The 23,535-nt window shown below is 36.7% G+C and overlaps 1 protein-coding gene across 1 annotated transcript in view; it reads right to left on the minus strand.

The window, feature by feature from the left end:
- Positions 1 to 23,535, minus strand: part of Gprk1 (G protein-coupled receptor kinase 1) — a 598,843-nt gene that overhangs the window by 43,831 nt on the left and 531,477 nt on the right. Inside the window, exon 19 of the mRNA XM_090400057.1 lies at positions 20,986 to 21,111. Coding sequence (XP_090256183.1) covers positions 20,986 to 21,111 — 126 coding nt within the window. The remainder of the gene's footprint in view (positions 1 to 20,985; positions 21,112 to 23,535) is intronic.

Below are 23,535 nucleotides of genomic sequence, written 5' to 3' on the forward strand. Positions count from 1 at the left end.
TTCTCTTTAATGTTGAAAAACAGCGTTCAGGCTCGGATGTAGTCATAGGAATTGTTAAAAGAATTTTTATCAATACAGTAATTTCACTAAGAAGACAATCTAAATTATTTTCTGTTATAAATTTTAACAAGTCAATTAATTTACAATAATCATGCATGTCGGGTCTACTGTAGAATAAGTTCAATTTCAAGTTTTTCTTTGTTGATCATGGGATATATCATGTTTACTCCATAAACACGATGAACACTCTACTACTGGTACAAAACTGCATATAAACAACAATGGAATTGCATAACGGACAGTGCAGCATTACACTAATAGCTTGCATCTCACTATGATGTGCATATGCTTGCACGTGTGCTGCTAGTGTCCTTCGCCTAAATGCTACAAGATAGATTTTTATTATTTTATTATACAAAATAAGAGAATTGTATAGGATTGTTGATGATAAAATTAAATATTATAAGCAAATATAAATAAATTAATAAATAAATTTATATATCGAGAAAAACTGGGGGTGCTGCAGTTCCGCAGTGCCTATGCACGAGCTGCCCCTGAGACCAATGGTAGTAATGTACTATAGGTTTCATTTAAAGTAATTCCGCAGTGCCTATGCACGAGCTGCCCCTGAGACCAATGGTACTAATGTACTATAGGTTTTATTTATAGTAATCATTTGTGGATAAGATTCACATTAAAAAAAAGTTGAAACACAGTTTCGAGTGCAACTTCTGAAAGGTTAATCTTTTTCTTAACCTGTAAAACACTTCATTACATACCTCCCTGACTTAATCAATCAGTGGTGTTTTAACAGTTTGTCAACCAGACTCCAAAGTTTGGATTTTATCTTGAAACACATTTGTATATTTAAGTCTGAAAACTGGTCTTCTAAGGCACTTCTTTGATAATTTTTGAAACTTTCTTACGTATTTTTCTTTTCAATATGATATTGAAATTTTTTATGATATTTATCCAATTCAAAGCCAAATGATGATCACTTTGAATTTGAACATTTGAATTTCTGAATGAAACTGAAACTGTATTAATTTATATTTTCTTCAGAACTTAACATGCATCTTACATTTTGGGATATACTGATATATCAGACGGATAAAATTGCTTGTAAATTACCAGAGACATTAATAATTTAAGAATGCTTTTACTGTGAATAGTCCATTGTTTAAACTTTGCTAAATTTGAATAAATACTTGTATATTACAGAGAGAAGGCTAATCGGATTAAGTACCGATAGCCAGGAGCAAAACACGTATGCCAAAGTACACTTGCACTGTGGAAGGAGAGCACGCGATCCCCCCCCCACCACCACTGAAGAGCATGCTAGGGGAGATTATGGCGCTAGGTGCTGGAAGATGTAAGGTGACGTGAGCAAAGAGGGAGAAATTTAATGACGTAGTAAGGAAGTGTTGGCGTGGAATTTAAAAAGCGAAGCAGGGCCAGCTCAGAGCTTTTTGGTGGATTTTTCTTTAGTCGTCCTCTTCGCTTGTCGATGTTCATCCCCGTTCGTTGGAGGGATCGTGGGAGAATGCCGAGGAATCCTTGGGAGATTGCCGGTTAAGGATTTGCCCAGCGAAGCTGAGTTCCTGTTTACTGCAGAGACAGCTAAGCCTCACCGAGCCAGATGACCCATGAACGGCGAGCACGTGTCGCCGCCAGAGATATATCCAGTCCGGACCATTCAGTGGGGTAATGCAGACCAAGCAGAACGAAAGGTGGACCTAGAGGTGATGTTATATCGTGATATGTATGATGTTCGAATGGTTCCCCAGCAATTGGTAAAGTAGAAACTTTAATCTGTTTAGTGAATGTATAAAGGAAGAAAGACTGTAATTATTAGTTGGACATTAAGTTTAGAAGGTTGTGAATTTTATGCAAGGACTTTAGAGATATAGTTTAAGAGAGCAGTGTAACTCTGAGACATGAAAGAAGAAATTGGGGTTAAATTAATGTCTATGAATGAATAACCTTTAGTATTGTGGAGTGTTTTAGCTTATGATTTACCTTTGATAGAATGTTTTAACTAAACTGATACTTATATATGCTAAGATAAAGTAAGAAGGGTTAGATAATTATGTTTTTCATTGAAATTGATATTGAAGCTAGCATGTGCAAAAGTTTATTCATGATATGTAATCTGATCAGAGTGTAAATAAATGTTTTCTTCAGATTCAATAGTTGACTTGCCTGATTTCATTTTTATTGCACTGCTCATAAATAATCGAACCACGGCGGGAGGTAATTTATAAGGGAGGCTACGACTGCAAACTAAGTTAGAGATAGATGAGGTTTGAACTACTTTATATAATTTAAGAAATTAGGGATAGTGTGCTATGCTAAGTTCTGGTTCTTTGATTTTTCATTGTTCAAAAAATCTAGGATTCAGGGTGGTGCAGTATAATATAAATTTTCCCTGAATCCGAAGAAAGAACCAGCACCAGCACAGAAACAAAGGAAATGCCATTGTTCATTGGGAATCTCTTTGTCTTCTACCCCACATGCAATATCCTTAAAGTTGTTAATGGCCCAAAGAAAATGTTGAGACTGCATAAATTAAAGAGTTAGTGAAGTATAATTAAGGTTCTAACAGAAAGTGTTATATTAAGGAATTAATAACGATATAGACACGAAGTGAATATAATAAGCCAAGTTAAAAGAAATATAAGGAAGTGAGGACATAACAACTTCCCCTTTTAAACCCTCCTGGTACACTCTTGTATCCTGAATCAGCATGAAGATATTGTGAACCAGAAGAAAATTCAAATTATTTTTAACCACGCTACCAGCCAAGATGTCTATATGTGTCCAGGTTATCATGGATGTGAAGTGCATATTAAGATTGTAATACTAAAGACATTACTTTGAAATATATGATGGATATGAAGCGTATGAGGATGCATATTTGATCCATAATGGGCGGTAAGGTGGTTAATGTACAACTTTGAATGCAATATAAACTTACTTGCTATGTTTATATATTTGAAGAAATCACAGAAATCTTATTTCTGTATTTCTTTCAGTATGCATTGTGCAACACACTGAATCAATAATTAAAATTTTAAAATAAACAATTTAATTTAATTTAAAAATTAATTTTTAAATTAAAAATTATCAATGTTAATTTAATAGAACACTTCAAATGTAAGCCATATTAATCTTAGTGGCAATTCTGTCTCCCCTTTATTTCATGCCAACTGTATTGCTGTCAGAACTGATCTCAATGATGACGGCAAGCAACATTTTGAAAAAATGAGTTACTTGTATGTCATAACTCATTTTTATCCTACAAATCTATGTATCATAAGTGATTAAAGAGGTTTCTCATATTTCATTACAACTGAAAAGAAAGAGACTCCTGATATAAAAACATGAGCACTAAATGCAAAAACTTACCTGTATACTGAAAAGTATACTGAGTACGTTACGGAAAAACCCTAAATTAAGCACACAGAATATGCCTTACTTTATCAAGGGTAGGGATGCTTTACTAATTTATCAACAATTGTGTATTGCTGCTTGGCTGCTGGATAGAACTCAAGTTGACTGTTTATGGAATGAAAACAGCACAACGAATGAATTTATCAACTGTTGAAAGTTTCCAATATTTTATCTGTCACAGAGACAGCTCTGGGAGTAGAGCATAAATTGTAACAAAAAAACAAGCAACACAAAGTAAAGTGAAACTTTGTTAAACTAAACTAAAGTCTTAGCTAGGAAGGATGTCTCTTTTGGGTCATAATCTGCCATCTATCTGACCATTCAATTATCAGAACCTACTTTTCTGATAACTGACAGGTTAGATAAATGAAATACAAGTATATGGTGCTAATACCAGAAAGTAGGAATGCAAGGGTTGGTTAATTGAACGGTCATTTCGGTACACAATAAATAACGGAAAAAACTCACGTAGAAAGATTATTTATTAGTATAATTTTTGCCTGTGTCACAGGCATCTTCAGTACATTAAGCTCAAAATTAAACACTAACTGACAATTCCAAAAAGCGCCACCTAAGTAGCTGGTGTAAGATAACTAAAAAGGTCAATAACTTTCCTTTAAAAAAAAAAAAAAAAAAAATTAATACAATAAAAAGTTAAGAAAGATTAGCTGATTTGTAAAGTACTATCTCCCATAAAGGGGATAGACGTAAGCCGTCGGATCTATTTAAGTTAGGAGAATGAAGGAGAGTTTCACGTTTCTTTATAAAGGCGTTCCATGAGAAACTGACTTTTGTGAAGAACTCTTGTCTTTCTCCAATGAACTCTGTGTCTAGTGAAGATAGCATGTTCAGAAAGTCCAGACTTTTCAGGTTTAAAGTATTCAACATAAGATTGGTATTCTTCTAGCCGAATAGAGGCAGATCTTCCCGTTTGTCCGAAATAAGATAATCCACAAGAGCACGGAATCTGGTAGACACCTGGATGATTAAGATGTGGAAGCTTGTCCTTAGGAGAAGTGAGAAAGGTGGAGATTTTTCTAAACGGTCGAAAGGCAACAAAAATATTCAGTGGTTTTAAAACTTTTGCTATACGTTCACTGATGCCTTGTACATAAGGGATAGTAATGTGCATTATTTCCTCTGTGTTTGAAGACGAAGACATATTAAAACTACTCAAAGTTCTTTTAATGAAGCAATTCTTATAACCATTAGATAGAAAGGAAGAAGTTATGTATTGTAGTTCTTTCTGTAAAAGATCGTCTGTAGAACAAAAGGAGTGGGCCCGATGAACCAGTGTTTTAATAGTTCCTGCCTTTTGACTGGGATGGTGATGAGATTCCGCATGGATATAATGGCCTGTATGAGTATTCTTTCTATAAACTGAGAAATGTAGGTTACCATCTGGTTGGCGAAGAATTAGAAGATCTAAAAAGGCTAACTGCTTATTTGATTCTACTTCTAGGGTAAACTTGATCCTAGGATGAAATGCGTTTAACTTAGTGAGAAATTGTTGAAGTTCATCAGAAGAGCCATTCCATACAGCAAAAATGTCATCGACATATCTGAACCAATGCGTAGGTCTGGGAGAAATATTGTCAAAGATACGTTGTTCAAAATGTTCCATAAAGAAATTGGAGATAGCAGGAGAAAGAGGATTACCCATTGCTGTTCCTTCAATTTATTGATACAACTTATTTTTAAAGGAAAAATAACCAGAATTTATTACAAAATCAAATATGTTTACAATGTCTGAAGGAAATTCCTGTTGTAGTAATTCAATACTTTCCGAAAGAGGTACATTTGTAAATAAAGAAACAACATCTAAACTGATCATGATATCAGAAACGTCCAAATGAAGATCTGAAATTTTATTTTTGAAATCCAAAGTATTTTTTATATAAGTATCAGTTCTTCTAGTTGAAGAGGAGAGTAAATTAGATAAAAATTTTGAGATTTTGTAAGTGGGGCAATACAATCTATGACTGGTCTCAACGGAATGCCTGGTTTATGAACTTTCGGAAGACCATACAATCTAGGTGGACGACCGAAGAAGGTTTTAAGTTTTTTCTTTTGATCTTTATTCCATGTAGATACATTATCTATAAGAGAATTAAGTCTCTTCAATTGACTCCGGGTAGGATCCGATGTAAGAGGCCCATAAGTTGAATAGTCGCGAAGTAAAAGAGATATTTTTCTCTCATATTCCTTCCTATCTTGAATCACTATAGCCTTCCCCTTATCAGCTTTCGTAATTATTAAATTATTGTTATTCTTCAGTGATTTCAATGAATATTTTTATTGCCTTTCGACCGTTTAGAAAAATCTCAGAAAGTCTGAACTTTCTGAACATGCCATCTTCACTAGACACAGAGTTCATTGGAGAAAGAGAAGAGTTCTTCACAAAAGTCAGTTTCTCATGGAACGCCTTTATAAAGAAACATGTGAAACTCTACTTCATTCTCCTAACTTAAACAGATCCGACGGCTTACGTCTATCCCCTTTATGGGAGCTAGTACTTTACAAATCAGCTAATCTTTCCTAACTTTTTATTGTATTATTTTTTTTTTTTTTAGGAAAGTTATTGACCTTTTTAGTTATCTTACCAGCTACTTAGGTGGTGCTTTTTGGAATCGTCAGTTAGTGTTTAATTTTGAGCTTAATGTACTGAAGATGCCTGTGACACACAGGCGAAAATTATACTAATAAATAATCTTTCTATGTGAGTTTTTTCCGTTATTTATTGTGTACCGATATGTCTACTCACGGTTTACCTCTTTTAAAACTAACTGAATGGTCATTGTTTTGAAGGCTGGATAAACAGTAGATTACTACTGTATTTAAATCAGGTTAGTGTTTAAGTACAGTGGCAGATTCTAAAAAAAAAGTTTCATGTTTTAACTTGCTGTCTTGAAGCATAGTGTTTTTTTTTTCTCCCCTTTTTTGATCCTGTGTGTGACATCCAAAGCATGGTCTACTAGATCTGACTCTCTGTAGTCATGATTACATATGTATTTGTGACAGCCTCAGATTTTTGGCATTAGTGAGATCTGGCTCTCAGTGGTAGATGTACTAAATGGTATTGAGTGTAAAGGATACAGTATTTTTAGGAAAGGTAGGAAAGGAGATGGGGTGCGATGCCAATGATAACATATCAGCTGTTAGCAATGATGAAATACATCACCAAATAAGCTAATGGGTACTAAGCAATTAATTCTCAGGGATGACATTAATTATCTGAACATTGATTGGGTAGCAGTGAAATCTTATGAAAAGAATGAAGATGAATTTAATGAGCTGTTGCATGACAACTTCATTAAGCGGTACGTGACAAAAGGAACCCAAGATTAAAGAATATTAGACCTGATTATAGTGTTGGAGAGGGATTTCAGTAAAAGATGTGATTGTTCTGCCTCCAGTTGGTGAGAGTGATTATGCTGTCCTGATGTGGGAAGTAGCTAAGTGTATGAATATTCCATTTAGAAAATGGTTACACGCTGAACTTCAAAGCAGAATTTCCAACCAACTGAGGAGAATGTTAGGTTCGATCCCATGGTATCAGTAGCTAGATAGGAAGGATGTTGTCAGTGCATGGGAAGTATTTAAAAAATACATGAATGATGTAATATCTGAATATGTTCCCAGAGTTCAAAGAATAAATAGGGTGAGAGTGAAATGTCCAATCTTCAATCTTTTTATGCAAGAGATGCTTATGAAAAAAATGATGTGGAAGGAACATTATATGCATAAGGATTACGTCAACTATGAAAATTATACGGTGCAGGGCAGAAGGGTTACAACTTTGTACAGAAAGCTAATGAAAAGAAACTGGCTTTGCAAGCTAAAGGAACCCCCAAAGCATTCTAGAATTATGTTGTAAGTAAAAGAAAAAACAAATGTGAAAGAATAACACTCATCTATGCAGATTACAGATGTAGAAGTGATCATTCAACTAATGAGTGCCCATTCTGCTAAAAGAAATCAACCTAGTAAATGCCACATTGAGTTCAATGCTACTGCTAAGATGTTGGAAGAAACTCAGTTGAACTGAGTTTCTTCCAACTCAGTTGAACTGAGCTGTATAATTTGAATCTCAGCACAGGTAAGATTGCACAGGAATGGAAAGAGTGTATAATGATCCCATTGCACAAGGGTGGTGCAAAGATATGTCTGACTATTAACCTATTGATTGCATAACGAATTAAAACTTTGAAACGAATAGCATCGGCTTATTAAGGGACGATCATGTTTTTGAGTAAATTGCTCACATTTTCTAATAATGTCATGGTTGAGTTAGACAAAGAGAATGCATACATTATAAGACTTTTGAACTTTGCTAAAGCTCTTGACAAGATTCAGCATGGAAGGATGTTGCATAAGCTGGAGGATATGGATGGATTACAAATTACTTGTTTGAATAAGAGGATGTATAATTTGATAGATACTAAAAAGTGTTTTATGGGTATATGAGTCTCCAAGATTTAAGGTGACTAGTGGTGTACCACAGGGATCAGTCCTTTTTTCAATTCTTTACATTAATGATATTATTGGGAAGGATTTAACAGGTGACAGAGTTATTTACTTATGATGCAAAGATAGGCATAATCAGGAAAATGTAACTGGCATGCAGTACTTGCAGAATGATTTTAATAAGCTGTAATTGTGGGTATGTGAAAATGGCTGTCAGCTCAATGTTAGTAAATGTAAAGTTTATATATTTAGAGTAATGAGATGTACAATGGCATATTATATTGGCAGGATTATGGTTAATGAAACTGACCAGCTAGGAATCTTGGAATTCACTCTACATAGGAAGTGGAAGTTGAAGTTCAATTTGTAACAAAGATTACAAATACAACTCACAGGATAATGCAATGCTGAGAACACTGATACGTATGCATAAGAAAGTCATTTTGCCTCTTTACAATGCTTCAATATGGTCTTACTTGGGCTACTGTGCAGAGATCTGGTCTTTGGTTTCCACCATGATGCTGATAGAGTGGAAAGAGTGCAGAGGAGAGTGTTAAAGATAACATGAGGATCATAGAACATAGAATATAGATTATGAAGAGAGAGAGAGAGAGAATGTGTGAACTGCAGATGCTAGCAGAGAGGAGAAAGAGGGGTAATTTAATAGAGACCTACAAATTTCTGAAAAGATCATACCAATAGATGGAATTTTCATTTTATGGAGAGTGGGGAGAGGATAAGAGGGCATCCTTGGAAGAGAATTAGAATTTTTCTCATAGAGTGGTACATGACTTTCCAGTCATGGCTTGCCTTTGGAAGTCATGAATGCAGATAGTATGAATGAATTCAAGATATGTGACCTCTCTTGATGAGTCCCTAACTTTCTGGAGGTCTCTTGTGATATATATTCCCTATGTCCAGGGTATGTCAGAAAAAAACACAACCACTTGAAAGCTTCCCTTATCCATTTCCCCTAAGGAACAACTCCTACTTATCTACCTTTCTCTCTCTCTCTCTCTTCTCCCAGTTTCTGGTGTTGTATAGGGTTCCTAGTTCCTGCAAGTTGTCCTACTATAAGCAAAATGGAAAGCCAACATCCACTTGAAAAACTGTGGATGTGTTAAAACTTCCCAAAAAAATGGGAAACAGTAATTCTTAGGCATTGCGAGTCACAACCCAGGCTTCTTACGTGTCCAAAGAGGGTGTTCCTCCTAGCTAAGGTTCTGGACTTTCATCTGCTAAGTTTCACTCTACTTTGTGTATCCTGCTTGTTTGGGCTGTTGTTGTTCCATTAAACATTCAACGTGAACATATTAACAATATAAATTGTTAATTGTTCTGCTTCATTCACTACTCTCCAAGCTGAAAGTCCACAACACACCCTAATTTTTTTCAAGTATATTGTTAGTTTCTATTATGAGTTTCTTCCTCCCTTCCTTTCTTAGTTTTTATTATATATTTTTATTCCAGCATTTGCTATGTAAATAAAATAAGCAGAAAGGCAAGCATTCAAAGTTATCAGTGAACTTGTAATTTGACTGCTTCAGTCACAGTTAGCTATACTTACTACATCAAAAGTTAGCATATGAAATAATTTGCTTGTTTGTGTTGTAACTGAATAAACATTGTTTATCTACAGCACTATTGTAACACAGATGCCATCATAATTATTATTAACAAAATTTTATTGTATATCAGTCTTAAGTTCCTTTGAATATGTTATTCTCTGTAATAATTCCAGGACCAACTGGTATTTTTTCATCACACACAGATATATTTTGTTTTACATTACTTCTGAAAAACAATACCTTGCTATAATGTAACTGGAAAAAAATTCATACAGTCTGGGGATCCTGACCATTTAAAACTCAAGATCTTCAATTCACTTTTTCTCAACTGATGCTGCTAGACCAATCAAGAAGGCTTGATTGGTCTAACAGCATCACTTAAAAGCATTTTGGAAAACTTGTGACATCAAGCCCGGGGCAGAGCTAACTACTACCGGGTGCATCCCCAGGTGGCGGATCGGGGAACAGCCTTCAGATATGGAGGCTAGCTGCGATATAAGCAGAGCAATCTGGCGAATAAGCAGCTGTGGACCAATAGCGACTGAGCTATCAGGGCGTGGGGGGAGCAGAAGTGGCAACTCTGTTTCATTTAAAACCTCACAAAGCCCAATGACAACTCGGTGACATGGTGAGTAGTGCCGCCATTAAATAAGCACCTGCTGGGGTCACTGCCCCTGACATTGGGAAGCAGCATTGTCAGTACTGACACAAGGTTGAAGCCAAATGATGACGGAAAAGCTTGTGATCAGAGATTTGCAGATGGCAATATGATTATATTGTGTACGTCTGTAATACTGCAGAGCAGAAAGCAAACGGAGAAACTACTGCTCTACCTTATCTCCAGAACAACCACCATAGCGAGCAAACCCTTACAATTGGCCCCAAGTTCCCGGCGTCCCTTAAATGGGACAGGGGTGCGAAGAATCTCTGGGCTCAAAATGGTGTCCATTTTTAAAATTGCAACTTGGAATGTCAGAACTCTGTATGAAGCTGGCAAATTAAGAAATGCCAAATTAAGAAATGAAGAGGCTGGGCATCCGGATTTTGGGAATTTGCGAGACAAGATGGCCAGGATCTGGAAAGCGTCAACAAGATAATACGACAATGTATTACTCTGGGAATGATGCGAACAAACATTGACATGGTGTAGCTGTAATAGTAGATGAAGAAATCAATAAATCAGTAATAAATTGGATTCCATTTTCTGAAAGGATAATGCTGTTACAACTTAAGGGAAACCCCATTAACATAAATATCATCCAAGCTTATGCACCCACAGCTGACAAAAGTGAAGAAGATGTTGAAGAGTTTTATGAACACCTAAAAGAGATTAAAAACCTAACAAAGAAACATGATATAAACATAGTGATGGGTGACTTCAATGCAAAAGTGGGAAGAGGGGGTGATGGAGAAATTGTTGGCGAACATGGCTTAGGCACCAGAAACGACAGAGGAGACCGTCTAGTCCAGTTCTGTCAGGAAGAAGATCTAACAATAGCAAATACCTGGTTTAAACTTCCACCCAGAAGACTGTACACTTGGAAATCGCCTCAAGATAACCAACATAACATTGTCAGAAATCAAATTGATTATATACTGATAAATAAAAGATTCCACAGTAGTATAAAGAGTGCAAAGACTTATCCTGGAGCAGATATCTCATCAGACCACAATCCCATAGTTGCAGAAGTACGTCTTAGATTAAAATCAGCTAAAAAATCACAAAAGAAGAAAAAGAAAATTGATGTAGAAAAACTGAAAGACCTGAACATAAATAAAAGTGCCAAGACACAGCTTAACCTGCGATTACAACAGATTAACATAGAAGAAAATAAAAGTGTGGAATCTCTTTGGAATAGCTTAAAGAATGCCATCGTAACAACAAGTATTGAAGAAGTAGGTTATGTGAATAATATAAAACAACAGGAATGGATGACAGATGAGATTCTTTCTCTTATTGATATAAGAAGAATGTACAAAAACAAAGACCTTGCCAGGTATACAGAAACACATAACATCATCAAGAAAAAAAATAAAAGAAGCCAAGGAAAATTGGATGAAAAATTTATGTACTGAAATTGAACTCCTTCAGAAGAAACATGATAATTTCAATCTGTATAAGAAAATCAATGAAATTTCTGGAAAACTGAGGAAAAAGCAAATAGTGTCTCTAAGAGACGAAAATGGAAAAATAGTTCTAGAAGAAGAGAAAAATGCACAGATTTGGGTAAAATATGTAACAGAACTTTTCAATGATACTAGACAGAAGCCTATAAATATAAAAGATAACATTCAAGGACCAGCAATCATAAAAAGCGAAATAGAGAATGCTATACGAACAAGTAAAACAGGAAAAGCCAGTGGACCAGATGGTGTGCAAACAGAATTTTTAAAATTAATAGAACCAGATAACATCAAACTTCTTGAAAAACTATTTAATAAAATATATGAAAGTGATGAATTTCCATCAGATTGGCTCAAATCTACATTTATTCACTGTCCCAAAGAAACCCAAAGCGAATTCCTGTGGTGACTTCCGACTTATTAGTCTAATGAGCCAAACATTAAAAATATTTTTGAAGGTAATTCAGAATCGTATTTATAGAAAAAGTGAATAAACTCTAAGTGAAACACAACTCGGCTTTCGGAATGGTTTTGGTACTAGAGAGGCCTTTTTCTGTACCCAAATATTGATACAAAAATGCATAGAAAAACAGAAATCTGTCTTTATGTGTTTCATAGATTTTGAAAAAGCATTCGACAAAGTCAGACACACTAACTTAATAGAAGTCCTTCAACAAATAAGGCTAGACGAACAAGACATAAGACTAATAACAAATCTGTATTGGAATCAGTCAGCTACTGTTCAAATAGACATTACCACCAGTGATATTAACATCAAAAGAGGAGTGAGACAAGGATGTGTGCTCTCACCACTCTTGTTCAACATATATGCAGAGGTAATCTTTAAAAAAGCATTGGAAGAATGTTCAGAGGGAATCACAATAAATGGAAAGATTGTTAACAACCTTCGATATGCAGATGACATCGTGCTAATTGCAGATAATATTATGGATCTCCAAAAACTCATTGACAGAGTATACATAGAAAGCCAAAGAATGGGAATAAATATAAACATCAACAAGACAAAATACATGATCATCAGCAAACATCCAGCCTCATCAATGAAACTGACACTCAATGGGAAAAATATTGATCAAGTGTCAAGATATAAATATCTTGGTTGCTGGCTTAATGAACGGTGGGATCCATAAATAGATATAAAGACAAGGATTGAAGTTGCACGGCAGTCCTTCATGAAAATGAGAACATTATTCTGCAATAAAGACCTAAACATGGAAGTCAGATGCCGAATGCTGAAATGCTACGTGTGGTCTATTCTGCTCTATAGAGTTGAAACATGGACATTGAAGGCGACAACCATCAAGAAAATCAAAGCCTTTGAGATGTGGCTATACAGAAGAATACTAAAGATATCATGGACAGAAAAAATTACCAATGAAGACGTCTTAAAATCCATTGACAAAGCTAAACATCTTGTACAAATAATCAAGAAACGAAAAACATCATATCTTGGCCACATCATGAGAAACAGCAAATACCAACTTCTACAAACTATTTTGATAGGAAGAATTGGTGGCAAAGGAACTAGAGGAAGAAAAAGAATATCACGGTTTGACAACATCAAGATGTGGACAGGAAAGAGCAGTGCACTACTGCTCAGATTAGCACAAGAGCGCAGTTTGTTCGCCAAGATGGTCACTGACCTTCGATAGAAGATAGCACAATAAGAAGAAGAAGTGACATCAAGAATGTAATCAACAAATTGAAAAGAGCATAGATGGAAGTTTTGCAACAGTGCCTTAACACTGTTTGGAAAAATGATAAAGAGTGAGTAGAATGTTCTGGATCTGAACTTGAGAGTGATGCTATTAGGAATGAGCTTGTAAATATAGTGCATCAACTGAATTTGAATGTAGTTGCCTTTCCAGGCATTATTAGATAGCTATAATAACAAATCTAATGAATGAGGAACTGCAAAAATTAACAGAACAAAATTTGCTACAATAAAATGCTAACTGACATGAATGAAGAGGTCCTATTATCAGAGAGCTTTAATAACAAAGATTTTGTTTATTCTGTTTCTGTCAAATGACTCATTGACTAGAAATTTTATCAGATAATGATCCATTTTTCTGATAAAATTTCTAGTGATGATTTTGAGTAAAACTGTGTAGTAAAAAGAAATGTGCTACATGCCTCCACCTCCATCTCTTCTTTGGTCATCCACACTTCCTCTTCCCCTACACATCCATCTGCATGACCTTTCTTCCCACATACTCTTCCTCCCTCCTCATCACATGACTAAACCATCTCAACCTTACCTCCTGTATCTTTGCTCCTAAGTTCGTAACTTTCACCATTTCCCTTACATAGTCATTTCTCAGATGATCCTTTTTGGTCACACCGCACATCCACCTAAGCATTCTCATCTCAGCAACCTCCATCCTGCTGATATTATTTTTCCTCAGGGCCACACTTTCCAAAGCATACGTCATAGTTGGTCTCACTACTGTCCTGTAAATTTTGCCTTTTAGATTGATTGGCACCCTCTTATCACATAGCACTTCAGCCATCTCTCTCCAGTTCCTCCATCCCACTTTCTTCTCAGCCTCGCCATCCTCTTTCATTGCTGAACCTAAGTATCTAAAGTCACTGACCTTCCTAATGACATTTCCTTCCAGCTCCAGATCTGTCTCCTGGCCGCTGCCCACTGTGCAACACATATACTCTGTCTTACTTTGCTCAGTCTCATACCTCTCTCTTCCAGTACTTTCCTCCAACTTTCCAGTTTGGCTGCTACTTCTTCTCTTGATTCTACACACAGCACGATGTCATCGCATACAACATAGTCCAAGGCACGTCTTCTCTCACTTTCTCCGTCACCACCTCCATCACAATATTAAACAGGAACGGACTTAATGCAGACACTTGATGCAAGCCAACTGTCACTGAAAAACTTTCTGTCACTCCCATGCAGGTTCGAACACTGACATATTTCTCCGGTACCTTCTTCTCCCTCAGACACCTCCAGACTTCTTGCCTTGGCACTCTATCATACATTTTCTCCAGATCAATAAATACCAGATGTAGCTCCCGTTGCTTCTCTTGAAAGTTTTCCATCATCTGTCGAACCCCAAAGATAGCATCTGTGACCGATCGACCAGGCATGAAGCCAAATTGCTCCTTTGCAATCTCCACCTCCTTCCTCAGTCTTCCATCAAGAATCCTTTCTAGGATTTTCATTGGGACATCAACTTTATTCCTCTGTAATTCTTGCAGTCTTGTGCATCCCCTTTACCTTTGTAGATGGGGACAAGAGTACTTTTCCTCCATTCCTCTTGTATATTTTCCTGTTGGCAAACATTCATGAACCAGGTTCCACAGCAGGTCAATTCCCTCTTCCTCCAGAGCCTTCCATGCTTCCACTGGAATCCTGACTGGGCCCACCGATTTTCCATTCTTCATCTTCTTCATGGCCTCCTTACTTTCACTCTACTGATGTTCTGCACCATCCCCTCAGAAAGCCACCCATCTTCTCTGTGAGTCCTCGCATTTTCCTCATTCAAAAGTCCCTCAAAGTATATTCTCCATCTGTTTCTTATGTCCACATCCCTCCATAATATTCTTCCTTCAGCATCTTTGATCTGCCGCACATGTACGATGTCCTTTGAAGCTACATTTTGCCAATCGATAAATCTTTCTCTGTCCTTCCTTTGTTTCTAATTGATCATAATGGTCTTAATATGCCATGGCCTTCACCTGTGCAATAACTCTCTTGGCTTCTCGCTTATTGTCTCTATCCTCTTCCACTCTTGACTCGTCCCACTTCTGCTTTGCCTTCCTCTTAGCCGTCACTGCTTAATATAAAATAAAATAAATAAAAATAAATTATTTTTCAGATTTAAATAAAAGCATTATTTAAATCTGAAAAATTTCTGCCTTTGTTGTATTTAGTAACACACTCCTATACTTCACATATAATTTTTGCCTCTGCTAATGTAGTGTTTTCAGAAATGCATGACTACTGTTTAGCTACATATGACTGAATGTGTTTTCCTTGAAATAAGCACGAGAATCTTTCATTAGCAACAAGAGCAAAGAGTAGAAAGGTGACAAAACACTACTTACTGCATAGCAATACAATTGCCATTTTCAAAATTTATTGTAATTTTTTTGTAAACTTGGAATAGTGCAAGAATAAAAATACTACTAATAATAAAATAATAAAAATAACAAGAATACAGAGGTAATTTTATTAGTCTTAAATATGAATACCACAAAAAAGATTTAATAATTCATATTTTTATAATTGATGACATCTATGCTATAAATATGAAACAGCACTGAGTGGGAATTCAATTTTTAGTTCAAGGTCAAACTCATTCTCTTATCGTTATTATCACTATATGGATATCTCAATTATTATTATTATTTGACATCTCCAAGAAGTCCAAAGACTCATCGAGGGAGGGCACCTGCTCTACAACTCTGTCTCAACCAATCAATCCACCAACTGACTGCAACTACACCAACGCCATCTACCGCCACTAGTATTTCCACAGACAACACAAACATCCATGCCCATGGCAGGATTCGAACCCACAGCCTATTGGCTGGAGAGTGGATATGCTAACCACTCGGCCAGCCAGTCAATGGAGTCAGAAGACTCATTGCGGGAAATTTATACTAACTTTACACCTACCATACCTCTCCTTCAACTCATTCACTGCCAGGGCACTTACAACTAATTCCAGTAATCCATTCCACTCATTCACTACTCTCCAAGCTGAAAGTCCACAACACACCCCTTCTAATCACACTCTTAAACAACTTCTAGGGGTAACCTCTAGTTCTCTGTCCATTTGTCATGAACTGAAAAATTTCCATTGTCTTAATTTTATAGCATCCCCTTTTAATAACATAAGTTTCTATCATGTTTCCTATTTTCCATTTAATAACCAAACTTTGCAGCTCACACAACTTCAACCCATCCTCACAGGGAGCATTCTGCAGACCTATCATCCAGCTTGGTCACTTGTTTCTGAATCCTCTTCACTACCTTCTGATCCCCAAAAAACCTAGGTGATCAAATATGTGCACAGTAGTCAAAATGTAACTAAATCATAGTCTTATAAAGAGAGAGAGATAAAGCCTCCCTATCTTTACTTGTTAGAGTGTTTTTCAACACATCCAAGTAATCCTTTGAAATTGCAATATACCCTCTGAAACTGAACTTTTTGTCCACTATTTAACTCCCAAGTTCCTAGTCTCATCAATTTCCTATAAAATATATTCAATGTGATCATCATGTAATCTTTTCAACCTGAAGTGCATAACGTTACATTTTGCAAAACTAAATTGACAGCCTCCTTGCACACAATGCCAATTTATTTAAATCATCCTGTAGGATATCTACATCACTTTTATCAATTATTGCTGTTCCCAGCTTTGTATTATCAGCAAACAACTGCATTTCCCCTCTTAAATCTTTCCCTATATCATTGATATACAAATTAAAGAGTAGTGTCCCTAGTACTCTCCACTACTCACTCTCATTTTCCTAGATTCCAGCCCGCCATATACTATTCACTGGTTCTGTCTGTCAGCCGCCCTCATCCCCACCCATGCTTCATACCTACTCCCATTTGCTCCAACTTTTGTAATAGTTTTCGATGTGGTATTCTATGAAATACCTTTACAAAGTCCAGTAATTAAAAAAAAAATAATAATTATTATTATTATTAAGAGAGACCTGGAGGGAGTCATAGACTCATCGAGGGAGGCCACATACTACACACACCAGCTATCATACTTATTCTTGAATTCATTCACACTGCTTGCACTCACAACATCCAATGGCAATCCATTCCAATCACGCATCACCCTCTGAGAGAAAAATCTAGCCCTCGCACCCATCTTGGCGACCTTCATTCTCAGCTTCCAAAGATGGAATTTTTCAATTCGATCAATTGAAATCCTGTATGACCCTTTCAGAAGTTTGTAAGTCTAAATCATATCACCCCTCTTTCTCCTGTTTGCTAGTGTCTGCAGTCTACAAATTCTCAATCAGTCTTCATAATCAGTATTCTAGAATCCTGATATAATTTTTAATACTCTCCTTTGTACTCTCTCCAATATATCAGAATCACAACGGAAACTAGGAGACCAGACCTGCACACGATAGTCCAAGTGAGATCAAGGCCTTGTAAAGAGGCAAAATAACATCCTTATCTTTACATGTGAACCTGATATAATTTTTAATACTCTCCTTTGTGCTCTCTCCAATATATCAGAATCACAACGGAAACTAGGAGACCAGACCTGCACACAATAGTCCAAGTGAGGTCTTATCAAGGCCTTGTAAAGAGGCAAAATAACATCCTTATCTTTACATGTGAACATTCGTTTCAGCATTGCAATTATCTTTTGAGTTGTATCTGCAATCTTTGCCACATGGCCCCCAAAAAAATTCAACTTCCTATCTATTAACACTCCAAGATCCCTAGCCTCATCAGTTTCTTCTAGCCTAATCCCATCAATATAATACGACATTGGATATCTAATCATGCCGAAGTGAATGACTTTACATTTACTGACACCCATTTTCCCATGCTCACAATTCCAGCCTATTCAAATCATTCTGCAAAGACTGCATATCAGCAGCATTCCTGATTACCCTACCTATCTTTGCATCATCAGCAAATAACTGTATGTCACCTGTCAAATCCTTCCCAATATCATTAATGTACAGATTGAATAACTGGACCAAGCACTGATCCTTGTGGTATACCACTTGTTACCATGAACCTTGATCCAGACTCAGTTCCCCTGTATCCCACTTTTTTGATATCTGTCAGTCAGCCATCTTCTTATCCATGCTAATATTGTATAACCCAAACCCATTTTCTCCAATTCATGCAGCAGTCTGCCATGCTGTATTCTGTCAAAAGCCTTAGCAAAATCCAAAAGTATCATGGTGTATCCATTCCCCTTGTCTAGTTCAATGGCAACATTGTTATAGAATGTGAGCAAGTCGCTAAAACATGTCCTTCCCTTAGTAAACCCATGTTGTTCATTGCAAAGTAGAGATTCACTGTCAACCCATTTCTGAATGCGGGCCGTAACCAGTTTTTCCAAAATCTTCACCACCACTCCTGAGATATTAATTAGTCAATAATTGGATACATTGGTCTTTGCACCAACCCTTGTGCAATGGAATAACCGTACATTCCTTTCATTCCTGCGGAATCTTCCCTGTTCTGAGACTCATATTAAACATCCTGGTCAAAGGCATGGTCAGTTCAGCTGAACACTCTTTTAGCACATGTTCCATCAGTCACTATTGCTGAATTCTTATTCAGTTTGTGCAATAGTTCTAATACCTTGGCCTCACACACCTGCATTTCTTCATCCAGTGAAGAGGTAACAGTGAGCTCAATGTTTTGTTCACCAGGTCGATAGCTTTTAACGAAATGGGCACTCATTAACTGAACAACCTCTTCTGCATCTGTAACCTTCACGCCATCTGGATTTAGAAGAGATATTCTTTCATATTCATTCTTTCTTTTACTTGCAGCATATCGACAGAATTTTTGTGGGTTGTCTTTAGCACGCAGAGCCAGTTTCTTTCCATAATCAGACTTTGCTTTCCATACAACAGTTGTGACTATTCTAGCCTGCTGCTTATAATGTTCATAACGGACGTCATCCTTATGCAAACGGGATTCCTTCCACATCGTCCTTTTCTTACGAATCTCTTGCTTAATATAATTACACATCCATTTGACTCCTACTCTATTTATTCTTTGAACTCTCGGGACACATTCTGATAATGCATCATTTAAGTATTGTTTAAATGCTTCCCATGCACTGTCGATATTCTTTCCATCCAGCAACCGATCCCATTCCACTGAACTCAGTATACTCCTCAGTTAGTATTAATTTCCTGCTTTGTAGTTCATCACATAACCTTTTCTCAATGAAACATTCATAAACTTAGCCACTTCCCAAGTGAGTACCGCATGATCTCTGTCCGCATGAATATCGTATGATCACCAACTGGAGGCAGAACAGTTACGTCCTTAACTGAAACGCCCTCTGACACTATAATCAATTCTAACACTCTTTGACCTCGTGTTCCTTCTGTCACATGTTACTTGAGGAAGTTGTCCTGCAACAGTTCAATAAATGCATTTTCATTCTTCTCATGAGATTCTACTGCTACCCAATCAATATTTGGATAATTAAAGTCTCCCATTATGATTACTCTTTTTGTACTCATCTTTTCTATTTGGTGATGCATTTCTTCATCACCAGCAACCGATCCACCAGGTCTGTAGCAACATCCCGCTATGTAATTTGTCTTGTTAGATTCCACCTCACACCAGATGGCTTCAAACTCACTGCCACATGAAATATTGTTAGTAGTATTATTACATTCATAGGTCTCAACTCTAACTGGATTTAAGTCATCCAGTATCATTAGCAGCATGCCCCCTCCTCTCCTATCCACTCTAATATAAAATAAATCTAATAATAACAAAATAATAATAACATGTTGACATAAACCATGATAAAAAGTGCAAACACGAGCACAATGATATCATTCAGTATGGTTCTGTTGGTTTGTTTAAAATTAGTGCAGAGGCATCATGAAATGATGTGTCTAACAAAGCAACTTGATGGCACATCATAACTGTCTGTACCATCAGGCTGCTTTGTCTATTTTGCAGAATACTGCCACTTCTGTTTGAGATTGGCTAACTCAAGTTCAAAATACCTAGAAAAAGTTCCTCGTGTCTTTCATGAGCTATTCAGTATTTTTTTTAATGTGCAACCAATCCATAAAGGGTTGTTAACCTATTAACCAATAGTACATTAGCATAATGGGTTGTTTAAGGATAAGATAATTCAGAAATCATACTCCAGAGACCAAACATAAACCTGCTTTTTCAAGTTTCCATTGTAGTCTCACATGAGGTGATGAAACTCATCTAACACCTAAAATGATGCTAAATCATTCAGTAAGTCCTAAAGATTCCTTTTGAGGAACAAAGAAAACAGGTAATTTCAAGTTACAAGAAAAGGAAAGTATAGTAATAAATCTTTGAAGTAACTTGGCCAGCTTCAAAATATCTGGAAGGGAACACCTTGAGTAAAGATCTAAAAGCAAGTGCTGAATGGCATTTGCATGATGGAGATGAAGTAGCTTAGCATCTAACAACACTCATCACACATGTATGCTTTCAAAATTAAACAATATTCGTTATGGAGTTAGTTATCTGATCACTACTAAATCCAGCTGACTTAAAGGTTATTCTCTCTAATCAAAAGTTAACCACTGATCAAAAAATTTAGAATTATTAAAAAGAAAAAAAAAAAGAAGCCTAGCATGTTAAAATTTTTTACTTACAGGATTTGTTAGCACCACTTTAGCATCTCGCTCCCTTTCACCTTTCATTTTTAGTACAATGCATTGCTCACCTTTCACTTGTACATAATCAGAACACACATCTTCGATCTGGTCCATGAAAATAAGCTACAAAGTCCAAAATGAATAATACAGCAAACTAAATGAAAGGCAGTAACTCACTCTAGTAGAAAATTAATTTTTTTTTATGTTTAAATATTAATCATCAAAATTCATAATCCATTTATTAAATGCTGTCAAAAACAATGTTAGCCCCAGAAATTGACAAAACACTCAAGTAAGTCAAGGATGGGAGTAAAATCCAGTTAATCTGGTATCATATAATTCATTCAACTTTATAGTGAATTACATCCCCATATAATTAAACAGTTAATGACTTTTGGCTTACTTATTGGGTGGCTTTGGCAGTTAAGAGAGGTGAAAGGGTGGATGAGATGATTGTGATGGTGGGAACAAATGACTTGAGTGGTGGTGTAAATAGGGCAGTGAGAGATATGAGATTCTTGCTTGAGGTGGTACGAAAGAAGACACAGAGAGGAAAGATAGTGTGTGTGTTGCATATATGATAATGACGAACTGAGCAGAAAAGCGGTAATACTGAATGACATAATAGCTAGAATGTGTGAAAAGAGAGGAATTGTATGCAAGATGCAAGAGACCACTTACATTTGAATGAGGAAGGAATGTAGGCATCTGGAGAGATTGCTGTTCTGAAGTCAGTGTGTCCCAGGTAGGATAGTAGCAGGGGGTGGCCTCTTGTGGGAATGGGTACTTGGGAGAAGGGAGACGACATCAGGTAACACCGAGCCCAGTGGAGTCTAGAGGGGATAATGCTGGGTATAGAAACAATGGCAGTTATATGCTATATACTAATGCCAGGAGTGTCCGAAATAAGGGAGAGGAATTGGTGGCGCAGATAGCATCAGCCTGGCCAAAAATTATTGGGATCACTGAGACGTGGTTGACAGAAGAGGATATAATAACAGGAATAGAAATCGCTGGGTACAGCATTTTTCGGCAGGATAGGAGGGGAAAGCGTGGTGGTGGAGTACTGCTTATGATAAGTGATGACCTGTCCTCTAAGAGTGGAGACTTTGGAAGGCAGTGACACTAATGATTTCGAAAGCATATGGTGTTAGGTAGAGGTGGACAAGACAGGATATTTAGTGGAGTGTTGCTACAGACCCAGGAGTACAGAGGATAGGGACCAGGAAATGTTTAGACAGTTGAGTTTGGCAAGTGCAAGAAGAATGATTGTTATGGGAGATTTTAACTACAGTAGTATAAACTGGGGAGAGGAAGATGCATGTAGAAATAATGGAATGGAATTTCTAGAATTCTTGAGGGACAAATGTCTTAGGCAACATGTAACAGAGGGAACAAGAGGTTCAAGAGTTTTGGATTTGGTTATAACATCAGAAGAGTTGATAATAACTGAGATGACATCTCTCCCACCAGTTGGAGAGAGTGACCACATGGTTTTGACTTGGAAAATGAATAGATATGCAGGAGTATCAAAGAGACTGGAATGTATGTGGAATTATAAGGCAGATGATTATAATAGCCTTAGATGTCAACTTGGGGAAGTTTCATGGAGGGAGGAATTAGAAGGCCGGGATATCATTAGTGCGTGGGAAATTATGAAAGAATATTTGTTATCAGCAATGGTAAGTTGTATACCACGAGTGAACAAGAGGACACAATTTGGAGTAAAGTGGATGACAAACAATATTAAACCGGAATTGCATGCGAAAAAGAGGCTGTGGAAGAGATATAAGGAGACAGGAGAAGAGAAGATGCATGAAGAATATAAGACACAGGCCAGAAGAGTAACTAGTATGGTAAGGAAGACGAACCTGGAATATATGAGAGGAGATTAACCCTAAGACCCAAAGAAAATCCTAGAATTTTTTTAGATATGTGGCCAGTAGGAGGACAAATAACTGTGGAAGAATGATATTGTGGGATAAAAATGGGAATAGAGTGACTGATGCAGCAGACATCATAGTAGAACTGTTCAATGAACACTTTACTGGAGTATTTCATCCTGGAGGAGTCAGTTTTAATGCTAGAGGGATAGTGCAGGTTCAATGTTTAGAGGTACAGGAGGAGAGTGTGTTTCAAATACTGAGTACTCTGGATGTCAGTAAAGCTATGGGACTGGATGGTATTTCACCATGAGTTTTGAGAGAATGTGCTAGGGAACTGACGCCTTTGACCAGGCTTTTCAATGAAAGTCTGGCTGCTGGAAAGATGCCTATGGAATTAAAGAAAGGTTAAATAGTGCCAATGCATAAGAATAGACCAGTTTGTGTGTCATCAGTAGTTAGTAAGATCTTGGAGACAGTAGAGAAGGCCCATATACAGCATTGGGCAGATGAGGGAAATGTTATCTGTGAGAATGAACATGGATTTGTGAAGGGACGCTCTTGTTTTAGCAATATGATAGCATTTTATGATAAAGTTACAAGAGCAATAGATGAGGGAAAGGCATATACTGCCATTTTCTTAGACTTAGCGAAGGCATTTGAC

This window comes from Typopeltis vanoorti, chromosome 11, assembly GCF_054136105.1.
Source record: "Typopeltis vanoorti isolate ZY-2024b chromosome 11, IOZ_Tvanoo_1.0, whole genome shotgun sequence".
Lineage (NCBI taxonomy): Eukaryota > Metazoa > Arthropoda > Arachnida > Uropygi > Thelyphonidae > Typopeltis > Typopeltis vanoorti.